This window comes from Oncorhynchus mykiss, chromosome 16 (genome assembly GCF_057628025.1).
Source record: "Oncorhynchus mykiss isolate SJ-2025 chromosome 16, ASM5762802v1, whole genome shotgun sequence".
Classification (NCBI taxonomy): Eukaryota; Metazoa; Chordata; class Actinopteri; order Salmoniformes; family Salmonidae; genus Oncorhynchus; species Oncorhynchus mykiss.
Window position 1 is genome coordinate 81,670,001 of NC_143037.1, and position 21,846 is coordinate 81,691,846.

Sequence of the window (21,846 nt, forward strand, 5' to 3'; positions counted from 1 at the left end):
GGGATAGGGCAGTGCGCAGTGTGATGATGATTGCATTGTCTGTAGACCTGTTTGACCTGTTGGGGCGGTATACAAATTGGAGTTGGTCTAGACCAGGGGTGGGCCTAGAACAGGGGTGGGCCTAGACCCTAACCCTAGACCAGAGGTGGGCCTAGACCAGGGTGGGCCTAGACCCTAACCATAACCCTAACCCTAGACCAGGGGTGGGCCTAGACCAGGGTGGGCCTAGACCCTAACCCTAGACCAGGGGTGGGTCTAGACCAGGGGTGGGCCTAGACCAGGGGTAGGCAACTCCAGTCCTTGAGGGCCTGGTTGGTGTTACACTTTTCTCCTAGCGAACACAGCTGATTAATTCGAATTGCATGGTTTGAACCAAGGATCCACTTCGGGAAAGTCATATTCCTGGTCGTAGTGCTGATAAATTGATGACGCTCTGATATCCAACACACACGCACGCACGCACGCACGCACGCACACACACACACACACACACACACACACACACACACACACACACACACACACAGACAGATAGACACAAACGCAGATACACACACACAAACACATATAAACACACACAAACACATGTAAACACACACAAACACATATATACACACACATATACACACACACACACACACACACACACACACACACACACACACACACACACACACACACACACACACACACACACACACACACAGACTGTTTTTGTGTGTGTGTGTGTGTTTTATTTATTTATTTTATTTAACCAGGTAGTTTAGTTGAGAACACGTTCTCATTTGCAACTGTGTGTGTGGCACTGGCTTCTGTACTGCTGTTTAGCTGATACACTAACATAACTCTTGAGAGGAGAAGGAGGAAGGAGAAGAGGATGAGGAGGATGAGGGAGAGGAAGAAGGTAGTGCTCCTGCTGCTGCTTATCTATGTTGCTACCTTAACCCCCCCCCCACTCCCAACACACACACACACATGAATGCTCGAAGATGTACTGGGGTGGAGCTTCTGTCAACTAATAATTATCAGTCGGTGCTGACTCTTCAACTCAGCCACCACTGTCATGTCTGTCTCTCCAGCTCAGCCACCTCCTTCTGTCATGTCTGTCTCTCCAGCTCTCTCACATATATATATTTTTTTTAGGTTCTCATTGAAGTCTATCAGTTCCATGAGCTCTCTTTTTATGCTTCCTGCCCTTAAATTTGGCTCTGGCGTCTGTGAACTTTCTGTTTTGTACACCAGCTTCAAACATCTGTGGTTATTGGAAATACAGTGCCTTCAGAAACGATTCAGTCCCCCTAAACGTAGATGTTTTGTCACTGATCTACACTCAATACTTTAAAAATGTATTCAAAATAAAAAGCTGAGAAGTCTTTTAGTTATTTAGACAGCAGACTGGGATAGGGAGCGATTGAATATGTCCGTAAATACACCAGCCAGCTGGTCTGAGCATGCTCTGTGGACGGGGTTAGGGATGCCGTCTGGGCCAGCAGCCTTACGAGGGTTAACACGTTCACGTCGGCCACGAAGAAGGAGAGGGGCAGCCCGCAGTCCTTGGAAGCGGGCTGCATCAGCGGCAATGTATTATCCAGTTGGTCAGACCAGCATTGAATAGTTCTAGTCACAGGTACATCCTGTTTGAGTTTCTGCCTATAGGACGGTAGGAGCAAGATGTGTAAAATGGAGCCGGAATTAGATGGTAGACGTTTTACGTGCCCCCAGCCGATTGTGTTTTTCATTTGTTTATTTGCATTGTTTGTAACTTGTTTTTTTACTTATTTTGTACATAATGTTCCCGCTACCGTCTTTTATGACCGAAAATAGCTTCAAGACATCAGGACTGTGATTACTCACCACGGACTAGCAGAATCCTCTTTTTCCTTCACGACCCTGACGACTCTGACAAGCCCGACGCGAAGGATACACTGCTTCTCTGATCCCCGTGATCTGCATGAAGAGGAGACTGAGAAAGAGTGGCCGCAGGTCGGGCTGCCTTCTGAGAATTCGTAGGCGATCAAATTAACCCCCAATTCCCTCCATTCTGCTAGCAAACGTGCAATCTTTGGACAATAATTGACAAGTTACACGGATCTTATGCTTCACGGAGTCGTGGCTGAATGACGACAACATCAACATACAGCTGGTTGGTTATATGATGTACCGGCAGGATAGAACAGCGGCATTTGGTAAGACAAGGGGCGGCGGTCTATGTATTTTTGTAAACAACAGCTGGTGCACGATTTCTAAGGAAGTCTCAAGCTATTGATTGCCTGAGGTAGAGTATCTCATGATAAGCTGTAGACCACACTACCTACCAAGAGAGTTTTAATTTGTACTCTTTGTAGCTGTTTTACATACCACCACAGTCAGAGGCTGGCACTAAGACAGCATTGAATGAGCTGTATTCCGCCATAAGCAAACAAGAAAACGCTCACCCAGAGGCGGCGCTCCTAGTAGCCGGGGAGTTTAATACAGGGAAACTTAAATCCGTTTTACCAAATTTCTATCAGCATGTTAAATGTGCAACCAGAGGAAAAATAACTCTGGACCACCTATACTCCACACACACGGACGCATACAAAGCTCTCCCTTGCCCTCCATTTGGCAAATCTGACCGTAATTCTATCCTGATTCCTGCTTACAAGCAAACATTTAAGAAGAAAGCACCAGTGACTAGATCAATAAAAAAGTGTTCAGAGGAAGCAGGTGCTAAGCTACAGGACTGTTTTGCTAGCACAGACTGGAATATGTAAGAGTACACTACATCAGTCATTGGCTTCATCAATAAGTGCATCGATGACGTCGTCCCCACAGTGACCGTACGTACATACCCCAACCAGAAGCCATGGATTACAGGCAGCATCCGCACTGAGCTAAAGGCTAGAACTGCTGCTTTCAAGGAGCGGAACTGTAAACCTGAAGCTTATAAGAAGTCCTGCAATGCCCTCCAATGAACCATCAAACAGACAAAGCATCAATACAGGACTAAGATTGAATCGCACTACACTGGCTCTGATGCTCGTTGGATGTGGCAGGGCTTGTAAACCATTACAGATTACAAAGGGAAGCACAGCGGAGAGCTGCCCAGTGACACGAGCCTACCAGACGAGCCAAACTACTTCTATGCTCGCTTCGAGGCAAATAACACTGAAACAAGCATGAGAGCATCAGCTGTTCCGGAAGACCGTGTGATCACGCTCTCCACAGCCGATGTGAGTAAGACCTTTAAAAAGATCAACATTCACAAGGTCGCAGGGCCAGACGGATTACCAGGACGTGTACTGCGATTGCCGATGACACAACGGTGGTAGGCCTGATCACCGACAATGACGAGACAGCTTATAGGGAGGAGGTCAGTGACCTGGCCTTGTGGTGCCAGGACAACAACCTCTCCCTCAATGTGAACAAGATAAAGGAGATGATTGTGGACTACAGGAAAAAGAGGACCGAGCACACCCCCATTATCATCGACGGGGCTTCAGTGGAGCAGGTTGAGAGCTTAAAGTACCTTGGTGTCCACATCACCAACAAACTAACATGGTGCAAGCACACCAAGACAGTCATGAAGAGGGCATGAGAAAACCTGTTCTCCCTCAGGAGACTGAAAATATTTGGCATGTGTCCTCAGATCCTCAAAAGATTCTACAGTTGCACCATCGAGAGAATCCTGACTGGTTGCTGCCTGGTATGGCTGCCTGGTATGGCAACTGCTTGGCCTCCGACCGCAAGGCACTACAGAGGGTAGTGCAAATGGCCCGGTACATCACCGGGGCCAAGCCTCCTGCCATCCAGGACCTCTATACCAGGCATTGTCAGAGGAAGGCCGTAAAAATTATCAAACACTCCAGCCACCCTAGTCATAGAGTGTTCTCTCTGCTACCACACAACAAGCGGTACCGGAGCGCCAAGTCTAGGTCCAAGAAGCTTCTAAACAGCTTCTACCCCCAAGCCATAAGACTCCTGATCATCTAGTCAAATGGCTACCCAGACTATTTGCCGTGTCCCCCCCTCACCCTCTCTTTACACCACTGCTACTCTCTGTTGTCATCTATGCAAAGTCACTTTAATAACTCTACCTACATTTACATACTACCTCAAATAACCGGTGCCCCCTCACGTTGACTCTGTATCGGTACCCCCTGTATATAGTATTGTTATTTCACTGCTGCTCTTTAATTACTCGTTACTTTGATCTCTTATTCTGATCTGTATTTTTTGGAACTGCATTGTTGGGGCATGCTCGGTCCTCTAAGTAAGCATTTCATTGTAAGGTCACTGTTTTATTTTGCGCATGTGACGTATACAAGTTGATTTGAGATGGAGTCGTGGTCGGATTTGCCAAAGGGAGGGCATCGCGGAAGTTAGAGTAGTAGTGGTCCAGTGTATTGCCAGCGCTGGTACTGCAGTCAATGTGTTGGTAGAATTTAGGTAGCCTTGCTCTCAAATTTGCTTTGTTAAAATTCCCCAGCTACAGTTAATGCAGTCTCAGCATATATGGATTCCAGTTTGCATAGTCCAGTGAAGTTCCTTGAGGGACATTTTTTTATTTTTTAACTAGTCAAGGTAGTTCAGAACAAATGCTCATTGTCAATGACGGCCTAGGAACAGTGGGTTAACTGCCTTTTTCAGCTGCAAAACAACAGCTCAGGGATTAATCTCAGGGATTCGATCTTGCAACCTTTCGGCTACTAGTCCAACGCTCTAACCTCTAGGCTAACTGCCGCCCCGTACCTGGCTGTGATAATAATTGAAGAGAATTCTCTTGGGAGATAATGTGGTCGGCATTTGATTGTAAGGAATTCTATGTCAGGTGAACAAAATGACTTGATTTCCTGTATGTTGTAATGATTACACCATGAGTCGTTAATCATGAAGCATACACCCCCGCTCTTCTTCTTACCATAGAGATGTTTGTTTCGCGACGCATGAAGAAACCCGGTGGCTGTACCGATTCCGACAACATATCACGAGAGAGCCATGTTTCTGTGAAACAGAGAATTTTACATTCTCTGATGTAACCCTTGCCCTAATTTCATCCACCTTGTTGACTAGACACTGGACATTGGCGAATTATATGCTCTGAAGCATGAGGTGTGCACGCCTTCGAAAGTCTGACCAGAGGCAGCTTTGTCTACCTCTTCTGCGGCAACGTTCTTTTGGGTTCTGGGATTAGATCCAATGTCCTGGGGGGTGGTCCGAACAAAAGATCAGCTTCGGGAAAGTCATATACCTGGTCGTAATGTTGGTAAGTTGACGTCACTCTTATATCCAATAGTTCTTCCCGACTGTATGTAACAAGACTTAAGATTTCCTGGGGTAACAATACAATGTAAGAAATAAAAAATAAAAAATAAAAATACTGCAGTTTCCTAAGGACTCGAAGTGAGGCGACCATCTCCGTCGGCGCCATCTTGAATTTGACAGAGAATATTTGGCAAATGTTGCACAATCCAGTTGTAGCAAGCTTTTAGAGACTTACCCAGAAAGATTCACTGCTGTAATCGCTGCCAAAGGTCCTTCTACAAAGTATTGACTCTATGGCATTTTCAAAAAAATGCAAAAAACATATTTTCACTTTGTCATTATGGGGTGTTGTGTGTAGATGGGTGAGAGGGTCTATTTAATCCATTTTGAATGCAAGATGTAATGCAAGGTTAAGATTGTGATTCTTTACCAAAAAAAACATTTATTGTTTTGTCACATGAACTGAAATTTGTCGAAAATGATAGAACTTGACAGAACAGGTCATGGTAGAGCTATTTGTAAATGTTGGTTGCAGTGGGCTCAATCAGGAGCACACAGGGGGTTTCTTGGTTCTCTTAAACACATCTACTTTGAAAGAAAGGATACACCTCACACACATGGTTATGAGCTTAAAAAAAGAAGACATCCATACCATGTCAGACATAGAGTTTAAATATAATCAATTTGGAGTTTGCATCCCAGTATTACACTTGATATACATCACAGAAGACTGAAATACAACAAAACCGTTTGACATTAAACACCGGAATTTCAGATAATTATGAAATTATTAATATTATTAACATTCCACCCATGAGGCCGATCTGGTCATTCAACTGCAGGAAAGGGGTATGGACAATATGGTTTCAAATGAGATCAGTTCTACTTTTCTACTGATTCTGATGCTCTTCTTATCCCATTCTCCCTACAAGTGTGCACTCGTTCACTCCTACTCAAGGATTTAAAAGCTTTGGATTGGTGAAGACGTATTTTCCGCCATAACTTTACACCAATCCAATGTCTTGAAGTAAACAAGTGCACACCTTATGGAGAAGGGGACGAGATAGGCTTTTCTGCCTGTCTATCACTCTCTCACTTTATGTGTCCTAGAGGAAGAAGAAGAGCCAGCCATAGAGGAGGAAGAGGAGACCAATGGGGAGCCAGGTCAGAAGTCATGTAGGAGGGGCTTATGAAAGAGAGCGTAGCACTACTAGTATCTAAAAATAGAACATTAACCTACATAGAAATACAACATAACCCTACCAGACCCTAACTCAGTATAATATATATATATATAACACAACCCTACTAGAACCTACCACAGTAGAATATGCAGTGCATTCTGGAGGGATTCTACATTTTCTACATTTTGTGGCCTTATTCTAAAATTGATTAAATATGCATTTTTTCTTATCAATCTACACACAATACCTCATAATTACAAAGCATAAACAGGTTGTTAGAAATGTTTGCAAAAGTATACATTTTTTATACAGAAATACCTTATTTACATAAGTATTCAGACCCTTTGCTATAAGACTAAAAATTGAGCTCAGGTGCTTCCTGTTTCCATTGATCATTCTTGAGATGTTTCTTCAACTTTATTGGAGTCCAACCTGTGGTAAATTCAATTGATTGGACATGATTTGTAAAGGCATATACCTGTTAATATAAGGTCCCACAGTTGACAGTGCATGTCAGAGCAAAAACCAAGCCATGAGGTTGAAGAAATTGTCCCTAGAGCTCAGAGCAGGCTCGTGTCGAGGCACAGATCTGGGGAAGGGTACCAAAACATTTATGTAGAATTGAAGGTCCCCAAGAACACAGTCGCCTCCATCATTCTCCATCAACACTCTAGTCAGCAAACTGGATGTAGTCTATCACAGTGCCATCCGTTTTATCACCAAAGCCCCACATACAACCCACCACTGCGACCTCTATGCTCTCGTTGGCTGGTCCTCCCTACATATCCGTCGCCAAACCCACTGGCTCCAGGTCATCTATAAGTCTTTTTTTTAGGTAAAGGCCCGTCTTATCTCAGCTCACTGGTCACCATAGCAACACCCAGCAATTACACGCGCGCCAGCAGGTATATTTTACTGGTCATCCCCAAAGCCAACACTTGCTTTGGCCGCCTTTCCTTCCAGTTCTCTGCTGCCAATGACTGGAACGAATTGCAAAAATCTCTGAAGCTGGAGTCTCATATCTCCCTCTCTAACTTTAAGCATCAGCTGTCAGAGCAGCTTACCTGTACACAGCCAATCTGTAAATAGCACACCCAACTTTACCCAACCTTATCCCCATATTATTACTTACCCTCTTGCTCTTTTGCACCCCAGTATCTCTACTTGCACATCATCATCTGCACATCCATCACTCCAGTATTAATGCTAAATTGTAATTATTTTCGCCTTTGTGGCCTATTTATTGCCTACCTCCCTACTATTCTACATTTGCACACACTGTACATAGATCTTTCTACTTTTCTTTTGTGTTATTGACTGTACGTTTGTCTATGTGTAACTCTGTGTTGTTGTTTTTGTCGCACTGCTTTATCTTGGCCAGGTCGCAGTTGTAAATGAGAACTTGTTCTCAATGGATCTACCTGGTTAAATAAAGGTGAAATAAAGTTAAATTCTTAAATGGAAGAAGTTTGGAACCTCCAAGACTTTTCCCAGAGCTGACCTCCTGGCCAAACTGAGCAATCGGCAGAGAAGGGGCTTGGTCAGGGAAGTGGCCAAGAACCCGATGGTCACTCTGACAGAGTTCCAGAGATCCTCTGTGGAGATGGGAGAACCTGAGAAACAAGATTCTCTGGTCTGATGAAACCAAGATGAAACTCTTTGGCCTGAATGCCATGTGTAACGTCTGGAGGAAACCTGGCACCATCCTTACGGTGGAGCATGGTGGTGGCAGCATCATGTTGTGGGGATGTTTTTCAGCGGCAGGGACTGGGAGAGTAGTCAGGATCAAGGGAAAGAAGAACAGAGCAAAGTACAGAGAGATTCTTGATGAAAACCTGCTCCAGAGCACTCAGGACTAGACTGAGGTGAAAGGTTCACCTTCCATCAGGACAACGACAATAAGCACACAGCCAAGTCAACGCAGGAGTGGCTTTGGGACAAGTCTATGAATGTCCTTGAGTGGCCCAGCCAGAGCCTGGACTTGAACCCAATCTAACATCTCTGGAGAGATCTGAAACTAGCTGTGCAATGCTCCCCATCCAACCTGACAGAGCTTGAACATATCTGCAGAGAAGAATGGGAGAAACTCCCCAAATACAGGTGTGCCAAGCTTGTAGCGTCATACGCAAAAAGACTCGAGGCTGTAATCACTGAAAAAAAGCAGAGTAAAGGGCCTGAAAACTTATGTAAATGTTATATTTAAAAAAAAAAATGTAAAACAAAAGTTTTTGCTTTTTCATTATGAGGTATTGTGTGTAGATTTATGAGGGGAAAAAACGATTTCCTCCATTTTAAATAAGGCTGTAACGTAACAAAATGTGGAAAACGTCAAGGGGTCTGAATACTTTCAGAATTCAATGTATATAACATAACCCTACTACAACCTACCTCAGCAGAATATATATAACATTACCCTACCACACACGTGCACAGACACACACACCTCTTGTCTTTATCAGTGTTCTTTTTCTTTCCTGATGCAGGGGAAGAGCCACAGGAGGGAGAGGAGGAGCATGCAGATGAAGGGGAGGGGGCAGAGGAGGGAGAGGAGGAGCATGCAGATGAAGGGGAGGGGGCAGAGGAAGGAGAAGGTAAATAATTGGCAAGCTCGTTTTGCATAGCCAAGTCTGGGCTGTTGCCCAGGTAGAGTTAGCACCGGTGGTGAACGCTAAATGTCCCACTCAAAACCAACAGCGAGGCCGGCTTTGAGGGATGCGGTTCAATCATAGACTGTTTATATAAGGTGGGGTCCAAAATTACTGCCACCCTTGATAAAGATGAACAAAAAAGACTATGAAATAAATAACACAAATACTGAGGTATTGTTGTACACAAAAAAAAGGGAAAATAAATGATTTCACACTAAAATAATTTCTCATGGAAAGAGATTTTGTTCAACAACTATTTTTGTTATTTTTTTTAAGGTAGGGGCTAGAATTATTGACATCCCTGTTTTCAATACCCTTCAACATCTCACCTTGCAACTAAAACGGCACTGAGCCTTTTTCTGAAATATTTGGAGTTGGAGAAAACACTGTGGATTTTGATGTCTGCTTTAGTTTATTGCTGGAAGATCCACTTGCGGCCAAGTTTGAGCCTCCTGGCAGAGGCAACGAGGTTTGTTGGCAAAAATGTCCTGGTACTGGATAAAGTTCATGATGCCATTGACCTTAACAAGTGGAAGCAATTAGCCCCATAACATCAAAGATCGACCCCCATATTTTATATTAGGGATGGGGTCCTTTTCTGCTTATGCGTTTTTGCATGCCAAAACCACCACTGGTATGAATGGCCAAAGAGCTCTATTTTCATGTCATCCAACCAATGTAAACACATGGAGTCTGTTAAAGGCCATTGGCATTTGGATTGAAACGGGTGTTTTGGGCACAGCTTTTTACTTTTTTTTTTGCTCATCTTTGTCAAGGGTGCCAATAATTTTGGACCCCACTCAAAATGGACAAACCCATGATGACGTTACCCCATTCATTCCTACAGTATGTGACTGGGTCCGTCTGTGTGTCTCTCTCACCTGGACATCTCTAATGACTATTTTCTCTCTCTCTCTCTCTCTCTCTCTCTCTCTCTCTCTCTCTCATCATCCACAGAGGAGGCCAAACCTAAATTCAAGTAAGTCCTCCAACATTTTAATGAATGAGGGGGTATGGAAGGTTAGATTGGATTAGAATATGGAAACCATGCTGGGAGTTGTTGTTGTCCATTCTTATTCTCTATCTCTCTCTCTCTTTCTCTCCCAATTCAATTGGGATTTATCGGCACGGGAAACATATATTTAGTGAAATAAACAATGAACAAAACTGAGAAGAAACAAATGTAACAATTTTTAAAAATAGAAATTAACAGTAAACATTGCACTCAAAAAGGTTTAAAAAAGAAAGACATTTCAAGTGTTATATTATCAGCTATGTGCAGTGTTTTAGCAATGTGCAAATAGTTGTAGTATGAATAGTGAGGGAAGATAAACAGATTAGGTTGTATTTACAATGTTGTTTGTGCTCCACTGGTTGCCCTTTTCTCATGGCAACGGACCACAAATATTGCTGCTGTGATTGCACACTGTGGTATTTCTGCTAACACATATGGGAGTTTATCAGTGGTGGATTTCTTTTCAAATTCTTTATGGGTCTGTGTGATCTGTGGGAAATATGTGTCTCTAATATGGTCATTATTTGGCAGGAGTTTAGGAAGTGAAGCTCAGTTTCCACCTCATTGTGTGTACAGTGGGCACATATACTGCCTTCTCTTGAGAGCCAGGTCTGCCTAAGGAGACCTCTCTCGATAGCAAGGCTATGCTCACTGAGTCTATACATACTCAAAGCTTTTCTTAATTTTGAGTCAGTGACAGTGGTCAGGTATTCTGCCACTGTGTACTCTCTGTTTAGGGCCAGATAGCGTTCCAATTTGCTCTGTTTTTTGTTGATTCTTTCCAGTGTGTCAAATAGTTATCTTTTTGCTTTCTCGTAATTTGGTTGGGTCTAATTGTGCTGCTGGCCCAAAGCATGATGCATGATGTTTCCACCCCCATGCTTCACAGTAGGTATGGTGTTCTTTGGATGCAACTCAGCATTCTTTGTCCTCCAAACACGACGAGTTGAGTTTTTACCAAAAAGTTATATTTTGGTTTCATCTGACCATATGACATTCTCCCAATCTTCTTCTGGATCATCCAAATGCTCTCTAGCAAACTTCAGACGGGCCTGGACATGTACTGGCTTAAGCAGGGGGACACGTCTGGCACTGCAGGATTTGAGTCCCTGGCGGCGTAGTGTGTTACTGATGGTAGGCTTTGTTACCTTGGTCCCAGCTCTCTGCAGGTCATTCACTTGGTCACCCCGTGTGGTTCTGGGATTTTTGCTCACCGTTCTTGTGATCATTTTGACCCCAAGGGGTGAGATCTTGCGTGGAGCCCCAGATCGAGGGAGATTATCAGTGGTCTTGTATGTCTTCCATTTCCTAATAATTGCTCCCACAGTTGATTTCTTCAAACCAAGCTGCTTACCTATTGCAGATTCAGTCTTCCCAGCCTGGTGCAGGTCTACAATTTTGTTTCTGGTGTCCTTTGACAGGAGTTTAGAGTGTGACTGTTTGAAGTTGTGGACAGGTGTCTTTTATACTGATAACAAGTTCAAACAAGTGCCATTAATACAGGTTAGGGTTAGGGTTAGGGTTAGTGGAGGACAGAGGAGCCTCTTAAAGAAGAAGTTACAGGTCTGTGAGAGCCAGAAATCATGCTTGTTTGTAGGTGACCAAATACTTATTTTCCACCATAATTTGCAAATAAATTCAATAAAAATTCCTGCAATGTGATTTTCTGGATTTTTTTTCTCAATTTGTCTGTCATAGTTGAAGTGTACCTATGATGAAAATTACAGGCCTCTCTCATCTCTCATTTTAAGTGGGAGAACTTGCAGAATTGGTCGCTGACTAAATACTTTTTTGCCCCACTGTGTATATATATATATATATATATATATATATATATATATATATATATATATATATATATATATATATACAGGAAGTAGAAAATAACATGGCTATATACAGGGAGTATAAAATAACATGGCTATATACAGGAAGTCGAAAAAACATAGCTACATACAGGTAGTAGAAAATAACATGGCTATATATAGAGAGTGGGGAGAACAAGTATTTGATACACTGCCGATTTTGCAGGTTTTCCTACTTACAAAGCATGTATAGGTCTGTAATTTTTATCATAGGTACACTTCAACTGTGAGAGACGGAATCTAAAAATCCAGAAATTCACATTGTATGATTTTCAAGTAATTAATTTGCATTTTATTGCATGACATAAGTATTTGATACATCAGAAAAGCAGAACCTAATATTTGGTACAGAAACCTTTGTTTGCAATTACAGAGATCATACGTTTCCTGCGCCTGGACATGCGCTGGCTTGAGCAGGGGGACTTTGCGTGCGCTGCAGGATTTTAATCCATGACGGCGTAGTGTGTTACTAATGGTTTTCTTTGAGACTGTGATCCCAGCTCTCTTCAGGTCATTGACCAGGTCCTGCCGTGTAGTTCTGGGCTGATCCCTCACCTTCCTCATGATCATTGATGCCCCACGAGGTGAGATCTTGCATGGAGCCCCAGACCGAGGGTGATTGACCGTCATCTTGAACTTCTTCCATTTTCTAATAATTGCGCCAACAGTTGTTGCCTTCTCACCAAGCTGCTTGCCTATTGTCCTGTAGCCCATCCCAGCCTTGTGCAGGTCTACCATTTATCCCTGATGTCCTTACACAGCTCTCTGGTCTTGGCCATTGTGGAGAGGTTGGAGTCTGTTTGATTGAGTGTGTGGACATGTGTCTTTTATACAGGTAATGAGTGGAGAACAGGAGGGCTTCTTAAAAAAAAAACTAACAGGTCTGTGAGAGACGGAATTCTTACTGGTTGGTAGGTGATCAAATACTTATGTCATGCAATAAAATGCAAATGATTTACTTAAAAATCATACCATGTGATTTTCTGCATTTTTGTTTTAGATTCCGTCTCTCACAGTTGAAGTGTACCTATGATAACAATTACAGACCTCTACATGCTTTGTAAGTAGGAAAACCTGCAAAATAAGCAGTGTATCAAATACTTGTTCTCCCCTACTGTATATATACGGCATGACGAGGTTCTCCACTCGTCTCCATCCCAAATACGCACCAGATTATAGGCGTCCTGAGGTCCAGTTTTGTGAAAAACCGTGCTCCGTGAAAGGATTCCACCACCTTAGATGAAAGGTTACGGGTAACTAAACCCCACCGTGATGGAATTTAGACCTCTTTAATCAATGCACAGACACAGACCTCCCTCCTTTTTCTTCAAAAAAAGAAACTTGAGGAGACGGGTGAAATGAATGACCCCTGTCCCAGAGATTCCGTGACGTATGTCTCCATAGCCAACGTCTCCTCCTGTGGCAATGGGTACACGTGACTCCTGGGAAGCGCAGCGTTTACCTGGAGATTTATCGCACAATCCCCCTTTCAATGAGGTGGTAATTTAGTCGCCCTCTTCTTACAGAAAGCGATAGCCAAATCGGCATATTCAGGGGGAATGCGCACAGTGGAAACCTGGTCTGGACTCTCCACCGACGTGACACTGATGGAAACTCCAAAACACCTCCATGAAGACTCCTCTGACCACTCCTAGAGAACCCCCTGTCTCCACGAAATCCTAGGATTGTGACTAGCCAGCCAGGGAACCCCCAGCACCACTAGAAACGCAGGTGAATTGATAAGGAAGAGACAAATCCACTCCTTATGATTCCTCTGCGTTACCATGTCCAGTGGAACCGTGGCCTCCCTGACCAACCCTGACCCTAATGGCCGGCTATCTAGGGAGTGCACAGGGAAGGGGGGATCTATCGGCACTAGCGGAATACCCAGCTTGATGGCGAGTCCGCGATCCATAAAGTTCCCAGCTGCGCCTGAATCGACTAGCACATTATGCTGGGTAGAGGGAGAAAAGTCAAGAAACAAAATAAATACAAACATGTGACTAACATGGGGTTCTGGGTGAGTTTGGTGCTGACTCACCTGGGGTGACCGAGAAGTGTTCCGCCTGCCCTCTTGACTCCCAGACGGGCTCCCTCAGCACCTGTCGGCCGTGTGTCGTCTCCGACCACAGCTGGTACAGGAGGAGACTCCTCCTCCGGTACCCCTCGGCACGGCCCCCCCTAACTCCATAGGAATGGGAGCGGGAGTGCTAGGTGGTGGAATAGACATGACCCTCTCCGAACTCCCGCGGTCAGCCAGCAGATTGTCCAGCCGGATAGACATGTCTATTAGTTCGCAGAGGGAGAGAGCGGCGTCTCTACACACTAGCTCCCTGTGGACATCCTCCCGGAGACTACACCGGTAGTGGTCTATCAGGGCCCTGTCGTTCCATCGTTCCAGGTCCGGAACTCCAACGCAAAATCCTGTGCGCTCCTCTTCTCCTGCCTACAATGGAATAGTCGCTCACCTGCTTTCTGGAGGGTGGTCAAATACGGCACGAAAGCGGCACGTGAATTCTGGGTAGTGCTCCTTCGCCGAGTCTGGGCCATTCCAGACCGCGTTGGCCCACTCCAGAGCAAGACCCGTCAGGCAAGGCGTCAGGCGTCAGGCGAGGATACTCACACTCTCCTCCACCGAGGGAGTTGGTCCCACGGTAGCCAGGTACAGCTCGACTTGGAGCAAAAAACCCTGGCACCCAGACGCCGCTCCATCATACTCCCTCAGGAGTGCAAGACGAAGTGCGCCGGAGCCGGATGCGGAGGGAGGAGAAGGTGGACTCGTCGGAGGAACCAGAGGTGAAGAGAGGACCACTCCTCTCCCATCGGTCCATTCTCTCCATCATCTGATCCATCGCCGTTGGAGGACACGTTCCTCCATCGATGGAAGGGGGTTGGCAGCTGCTTCTGCTGACTCCATTAACCTCTCTAGGGTATGTGGGACGCTAGCGTCCCATCTGGCCAACATCCACTGAGATTGCAGAGCGCCAAATTCAAAAACAGAAATGCTCATTATAAAAATTCAGAAAACAAAACATATTTTACATAGGTTTAAAGATTAACTTTTTGTTAATCCAACCACGGTGTCAGATTAATAAAATGCATACCTAGCCCAGAACATAGCCCAGTTGACAAATTATTACAAACAGTAACCAGCCAAGCAGAACCATTACAAAACTCAGAATTAGAGATAAAATGAATCCCTTACCTTTGATGATCTTCACATGGTGGCACTCAGAAGACATTAATTTACTCAATAAATGTTCCGATACCTACATGTACATACTACCTCAACAAGCCTGACTAACAGGTATGCCTTGCTGCTCTGTTTTCAAATGTCTTTTTACGGTTGTTTTATTTCTTTACACACACACACACACACACACACACACACACACACACACACACACACACACACACACACACACACACACACACACACACACACACACACACACACACACCATCTTCACGACTGTGTTGGTGTGTTTGGACCATGATAGATCCTTAGTGATGTGGACACTGTGGAATTTGAAGCTCTCGACCTGCACCACAACAGCCATGTCGACGTAAATGGGGGCATGTTCAGCCCTCCGTTTCCTGTAGTTGAAGTTGATGATATTTCTCTCCTGCGCTCTCTCTCTCTCTCTCTCTCTCTCTCTCTCTCTCTCTCTCTCTCTCTCTCTCTCTCTCTCTCTCTCTCTCTGTCTCTCTCTCTCAGGCCGTTCATAATGCCCAACCTCATCCCACCTAAGATCCCAGATGGAGAGAAGGTAGATTTTGATGTAAGTATGTGACTGGATATACTATACTGCTGTTATCATCTCTGCAGGACATCCACAGGAAGAGTATGGAGAAGGATATTTTGTTTTTGTTGTTGTTATTGTTTTTATTTCTGCAGGACATCCACAGGAAGAGTATGGAGAAGGATATTTAGTTGTTGTTGTTATTGTTTTTATTTCTGCAGAACATCCACAGGAAGTGTATGGAAAAGGATATGTTGTTGTTATTGTTTTTATTTCTGCAGGACATCCACAGGAAGAGTATGGAGAAGGATATTTTGTTGTTGTTGTTGTTATTGTTTTTATTTCTGCAGGACATCCACAGGAAGAGTATGAAGAAGGATCTTAATTGTTTTTATTTCTGCAGGACATCCACAGGAAGAGTATGGAGAAGGATCTGTTGTTGTTATTGTTTTTATTGTTTTTATTTCTGCAGGACATCCACAGGAAGAGTATGGAGAAGGATATTTTGTTGTTGTTGTTATTGTTTTTATTTCTGCAGGACATCCACAGGAAGCGCATGGAGAAGGACCTGAATGAGTTGCAGACACTGATCGAGGTTCACTTTGAAAGCAGGAAGAAGGAGGAGGAGGAGCTTATCAACCTCACAGACAGGATTGTGAGTGGCACAGACACATGTCACTCAAACTAGCCGCTCCCAGACCTCTGTCACTCAAACTAGTCCCTCCCAGACTCCTGTCACTAAAACTTGCCCCTCCCAGTCCCGTCACTCAAACTAGCACCGTCCCAGACACCTGCCACTCAAATTAGCCCCTTCCCCTCCCAGAACCCTGTCACTCAAACCAGCCCCTCCCCCTCACAGACCCTATCACTCAAACTAGCCCCGCCCCAGACCCCTGTTACTCAAATTAGCCCCTGCCCCTGCCCTTCCCCAGACCCATGTCACTCAAACTAGCCCCCTGTCACTCATAACTAGCCCATCCCCTGACTTGTCAGTCAAACTAGCTCCTCCCCAGACTTCTGACAGTCAAATTAGCCCCTCCTCTGAATCTTGTCACTCAAACTAGCTAGTATTTGCTTTTAGAGAGCATTGTACACTACACTCATGTCATTCCTAAAGTTAGGGATCTGGATATTCTCTCTAGGAGAAGCGACGTTCTGAACGATCAGAGCAGCAAAGGATCCGCAGTGAACGAGAGAAAGAACGACAGAAGAGGTTGGAGGTAAGAGAGAGAGTCTCAGTGACACTGTGTATCAGGTATTGAACCTGACTAGCAGCTTTTTATGGGTGATCTCTCTCTCTCTCTCTCTCTCTCTCTCGCACTTTCTCTCCTTCTCTCTCCAGGATGAGAGGACTCGTAAAGAGGAGGAGGAGGCAAAGAGGAAAGCAGATGATGATGCTAAGAAGAAGAAGACGTTGACTAGCCTACACTTTGGAGGCTACATGCAGAAGGTACTATTATAATACACTGTATGTACATTGTCGTGGTCATTTCCTGTATTACTAAACATTCAGAGAGCAAACCACACACAAGTCAGAGTATATTATAAAGTCCATCTTTAATTATATATGAGCTTCACCATAGCCCTGTGACTCTCAGATCAATTCAGTGTCTATAAATGAATTCTCTGAGTCCTTACAAAACAGTTCTTAGTATCATTTATAGCCAAGACACACCCATCTCAACTCACATGACGAAACACAGATCTCAGGAACATTACACAAAGAACCTTTTACTTGAAAGAGGAGTATCCCATAGCTAGATAGCATTAGCTATAAATTATCGTTCAGTTTGGTCTCCTAAACAAAGTTCTTATCTCGTTCTTGGTACAACATAGTACCAAACCATTACCTCATCCAATGGCATATATCAATTGTCAATTCTAGATACTCCCATCTCAAATACATCCCCCCTGGACAAGCTCACCGAGACAGTGAGCCTCTTAGGTCATATACTAGATCAAGATAAGGGCAACCTCAGAGGGGACATACAATAGTTCCAGACACATTCCCATAAGAAGAGGAGCCTCCATTCTGTCCTCCTCCCCTTCTGATATATAGCATCACATGGTTTAACAGATACATTGACATATGAAGACAAGCCTGACCTCTCCCCTCTCTGGGCCCCTAGTGACTAAGCCCTAGCAGAGAAGGAGGGATAACTGCAAACTGCCAACAGTATTATCCAAAAGAAAACATCCTAATGACAAATATCTCACATAAGCAGTATTATGTAAACAAAACATCTTATTTATCAATGTTACCTAACTAATTCTGATTCTGCTACCACAACATTATCAGTAGATTATTATATTAACTCGTTATTACATTATTATTATTATATACATGTATCTCATTATTATGATATGACTAGATGGAGGTCAGAGGGAAGAGACAGACAGAGAGAGAGAAGAAGAAGAAGATTCTACAGGACAGACGGAAGTCTCTGGACATCGAGAACATGAGCCAGGACAAACTGAAGTGCAGTACTACAACTATACTATGCTACTACAATAATGTATATTACACTATACTACTAGATCCTAACCTCTCTCTCTCTGTGCAGAGACAAGGCCCAGGAGCTGTGGTTGTGGCAGCAGCAGCTGGAGGCGGAGAAGTTTGATCTGCAGTATCAGATTAGCAGACAGAAGTATGACATCAACGTCCTCCGCAACAGAGTGTCAGACCACCAGAAGACGTACGGACAACCCTTACACACACGGAGACACACACACACTCACACACACACGCACACGCACATACAGACACACACAAACTGTGTAACTAAGTGTCCTCTATTCTGCAGCACCAAGAGAACCAAGAGAGGCCTGAGGAAGTAGAGCGATATTGAAGAGGGACTGAAGAGGGACTGAAGAGGGACTGAAGTAGACTGAAGAGGGACTGAAGAGGGACTGAAGTAGACTGAAGAGGGACTGAAGTAGTCTGAAGAGGGACTGAAGTAGTCTGAAGAGGGACTGAAGTAGACTGGCTGAGGGACTGAAGTAGACTGGCTTAGCAGATCAGCTGTCTGGCCTATTTGTCTACTGTCTGATCTCTCTCCTTCCGACATCTCTCCCTCCTTCCTACATCTCTCCCTCCTTCCTACATCTCTCCCTCCCTCCTACATCTCTCTCCTTCCTACGTCTCTCTCCTTCCTACATCTCTCTCTTCCCACATCTCTCTCCTTCCTACATCTCTCTCCTTCCTACATCTCTCTCCTTCCTACATCTCTCTCCTTCCTACATATCTCCCTCCTTCCTACATCTCTCTCCCTCCTACATCTCTCTCTCCTTCCTACATCTCTCTCTCCTTCCTACATCTCTCTCCTTCCTACATTTCTCTCCTTCTTACATCTCTCTCCTTCCTACATCTCTCTCCTTCCTACATCTCTCTCTCCTTCCTACATCTTTCCCTCCTTCCTACATCTCTCTCTTTCCTACATCTCTCTCTCCTTCCAACATCTCTCTCTCCTTCCAACATCTCTCTCCTTCCTACATCTCTCTCCTTCCTACATCTCTCTCTCTTCCTACATCTCTCTCTTCCTACATCTCTCTCTTCCTACAACTGTCTCTTTCTCCCTGTCCCTGCCTCGTCTCCTTACCCTCTTCTTTCCTCTCCCAAACCTGGTTTGATATTTTCTATTTCTTTCCCCATAGTGTGTGGTGTAAATAAAATACTTCATCTCATTTTTGGTCTGTGATGGTGTGCGTGTGTATGTGCTTGTATGTGTGTTGTCAGGGGGTTGTCAAGGGTTTGGGAAAAGAGCACAAGCCCTAACAGTCAAATACAGTATTAGGGCTCCATTCAATCTGTAGCCCTGAAGATCTGAGCAGTATCGCGATTGAAATGTGAAGGTAATTTCCTCTTGAGTCGACACATGCAGCATTTACCGTGAACGCAGTCTTTGCAAACATTCCTATGTTGGTTTATAAGGACATACATTCATATCAATCAATCAAATGTATTTATCAAGCCCTTCTTACATCAGCTGATATCTCAAAGTGCTGTACAGAAACCCAGCTTAAAACCCCAAACAGCAAGCAATGCAGATGTAAAAGCACGGTGGCTAGGAAAAACTAGAAAGGTCAGAACCTAGGAAGAAACCTAGAGAGGAACCAGGCTATGAGGGGTGGCCAGTCCTCTTCTGGCTGTGCCGGGTGGAGATTATAACAGAACATGGCCAAGATGTTAAAAGATGACCAGCAGGGTCAAATAAAAGTAATCACTGTGGTTGTCGAGGGTGCAACAGGTCAGCACCTCAGGAGTAAATGTAATGATCAGCTATGAAAAGCCAACTGACAAGTATCTCTACCGCTCCTGCTGTCTCTAGAGAGTTGAAAACAGCAGGTCTGGGACAGGTAGCACGTCCGGTGAACATAGCCGCAGACAGAACAGTTGAAACTGGAGCAGCAGCACGACCATGTGGACTGGGGAGAGCAAGGAGTCATCAGGCCAGGTAGTCCTGAGGCATGGTCCTAGGGCTCAGGTCCTCTGGGAGGGGAGGGAGAGCATTAGATGGAGCATACTTAAATTCACACAGGAAACCAGATAAGACAGGAGAAATACTCCACATATAACAGACTGACCCTAGCCACCGACACATAAACTACTGCAGCATAAATACTGGAGGCTGAGACAGGAGGTGTCGAGAGACTCTGTGGTCCGGTCCGACGATACCCCCGGACAGGGCCAAACAGGCAGGATATAACCCCACCCACTTTGCCAAAGCACAGCCTCCACACCACTAGAGGGATATCTTCAAACCACCAACTTACTGCCCTGAGACAAGGCCGAGTATGTGTAACCTTTATTTAACTAGGCAAGTCAGTTAAGAACAAATTCTTATTTACAATGACGGCCAACACTGGCCAAACCCTAACCCGGACAACACTGGGCCAATTGTGCGCCGCCCTATGGGACTCCCAATCACAGCCCGTTGTGATACAGCCTGGACTCAAACCAGGGTGTCTACTGTATAGTGACACCTCTCACACTGCGATGCAGTGCCTTAGACCGCTGCACCACTCGGGAGCCAAAGCCTTGTGGTTTATAAGGACATTGTGTATATGAGTACATATAAGGATAGACATACAGTGGGGCAAAAAAAGTATTTAGTCAGCCACCAATTGTGCAAGTTCTCCCACTTAAAAAGATGAGAGAGGCCTGTCATTTTCATCATAGGTACACTTCAACTATGACAGACAAATGAGAGAAAAAAAATCCAGAAAATCACATTGTAGGATTTTTTATGAATTTATTTGCAAATTATTGTGGAAAGTAAGTATTTGGTCACCTACAAACAAGCAAGATTTCTGGCTCTCACAGACCTGTAACTTCTTCTTTAAGAGGCTCATTTGTCCTCCACTCATTACCTGTATTAATGACACCTGTTTGAACTTGTTATCAGTATAAAAGACACCTGTCCACAACCTCAAACAGTCAAACTCCAAACTCCACTATGGCCAAGACCAAAGAGCTGTTAAAGGACACCAGAAACAAAATTGTAGACCTGCACCAGGCTGGGAAGACTGAATCTGCAATAGGTAAGCAGCTTGGTTTGAAGAAATCAACTGTGGGAGCAATTATTAGGAAATGGAAGACATACAAGACCACTGATAATCTCCCTCGATCTGGGGCTCCACGCAAGATCTCACCCCGTGGGGTCAAAATTACCACAACGGTGAGCAAAATGACTTTTTAAGTGGGAGAACTTGCACAATTGGTGGCTGACTAAATACTTTTTTGCCCCACTGTAATTAATATTTGCTCAAATGACAAATAGGAAGCATCAGACAAAGTTTTGGAAAGAAATGGATTGTATTCATATTTTGAAATATTTGATTCATAATTGCATATCAACTCATTACAGGAAAATAATGTTTTTTTTGACACACTACATGAGATACCTTTGACAGGAGGGATGCAAGATAAAAGGGGAAGAAGCCGAATATAATTAAAAAGACTGGAGGCACGTTAGTTTAAACTTTACTCCAGTCTTGAGAGAAATACAGTGAAACAATAAATTGGTCATTCTAAAACATATACAAATACAGAAACAGATGTGTTCGACCAGTATTGAACAACTAGACAATAGGAAAAACATGTTTGAAATATGTCTGGTGAAGACAGACCTGAGGTCATACACAAAA

General features: G+C 44.2%; 1 protein-coding gene across 2 annotated transcripts; it reads left to right on the top strand.

Annotated features, from left to right (window-relative positions):
- Positions 1-6,154: 6,154 nt before the first annotated feature.
- Positions 6,155-19,383, top strand: tnnt2a (troponin T type 2a (cardiac)). Of its 2 annotated transcripts, none has more exons than XM_036947866.2 (10): positions 6,155-6,408; positions 8,912-9,019; positions 10,034-10,055; positions 15,675-15,738; positions 16,238-16,354; positions 16,842-16,919; positions 17,042-17,149; positions 18,072-18,183; positions 18,264-18,395; positions 18,504-19,383. In XM_036947866.2, exons 4-10 carry the CDS (start codon positions 15,685-15,687, stop codon positions 18,527-18,529), a joined length of 627 nt encoding a protein of 208 aa, XP_036803761.2. In that variant the 5' UTR covers positions 6,155-6,408; positions 8,912-9,019; positions 10,034-10,055; positions 15,675-15,684; the 3' UTR covers positions 18,530-19,383. The 2 variants fall into 2 exon arrangements, with proteins under 2 accessions (XP_036803761.2, XP_036803760.2); XM_036947865.2 differs by having other exon boundaries at positions 18,072-18,178.
- The last annotated feature ends 2,463 nt before the right edge of the window (positions 19,384-21,846 follow it).

What these genes read in the sequence shown, in the direction of transcription:
- tnnt2a (XM_036947865.2), top strand. Translation starts at nt 15,685, where the DNA reads ATGCCCAACCTCATCCCACCTAAGATCCCAGATGGAGAGAAGGTAGAT. An exon ending in GAGAGAAGGTAGATTTTGAT is followed by an intron (nt 15,739 to 16,237) that starts GTAAGTATGTGA and finishes TTATTTCTGCAG; the next exon opens with GACATCCACAGGAAGCGCAT. An exon ending in TCAACCTCACAGACAGGATT is followed by an intron (nt 16,355 to 16,841) that starts GTGAGTGGCACA and finishes TATTCTCTCTAG; the next exon opens with GAGAAGCGACGTTCTGAACG.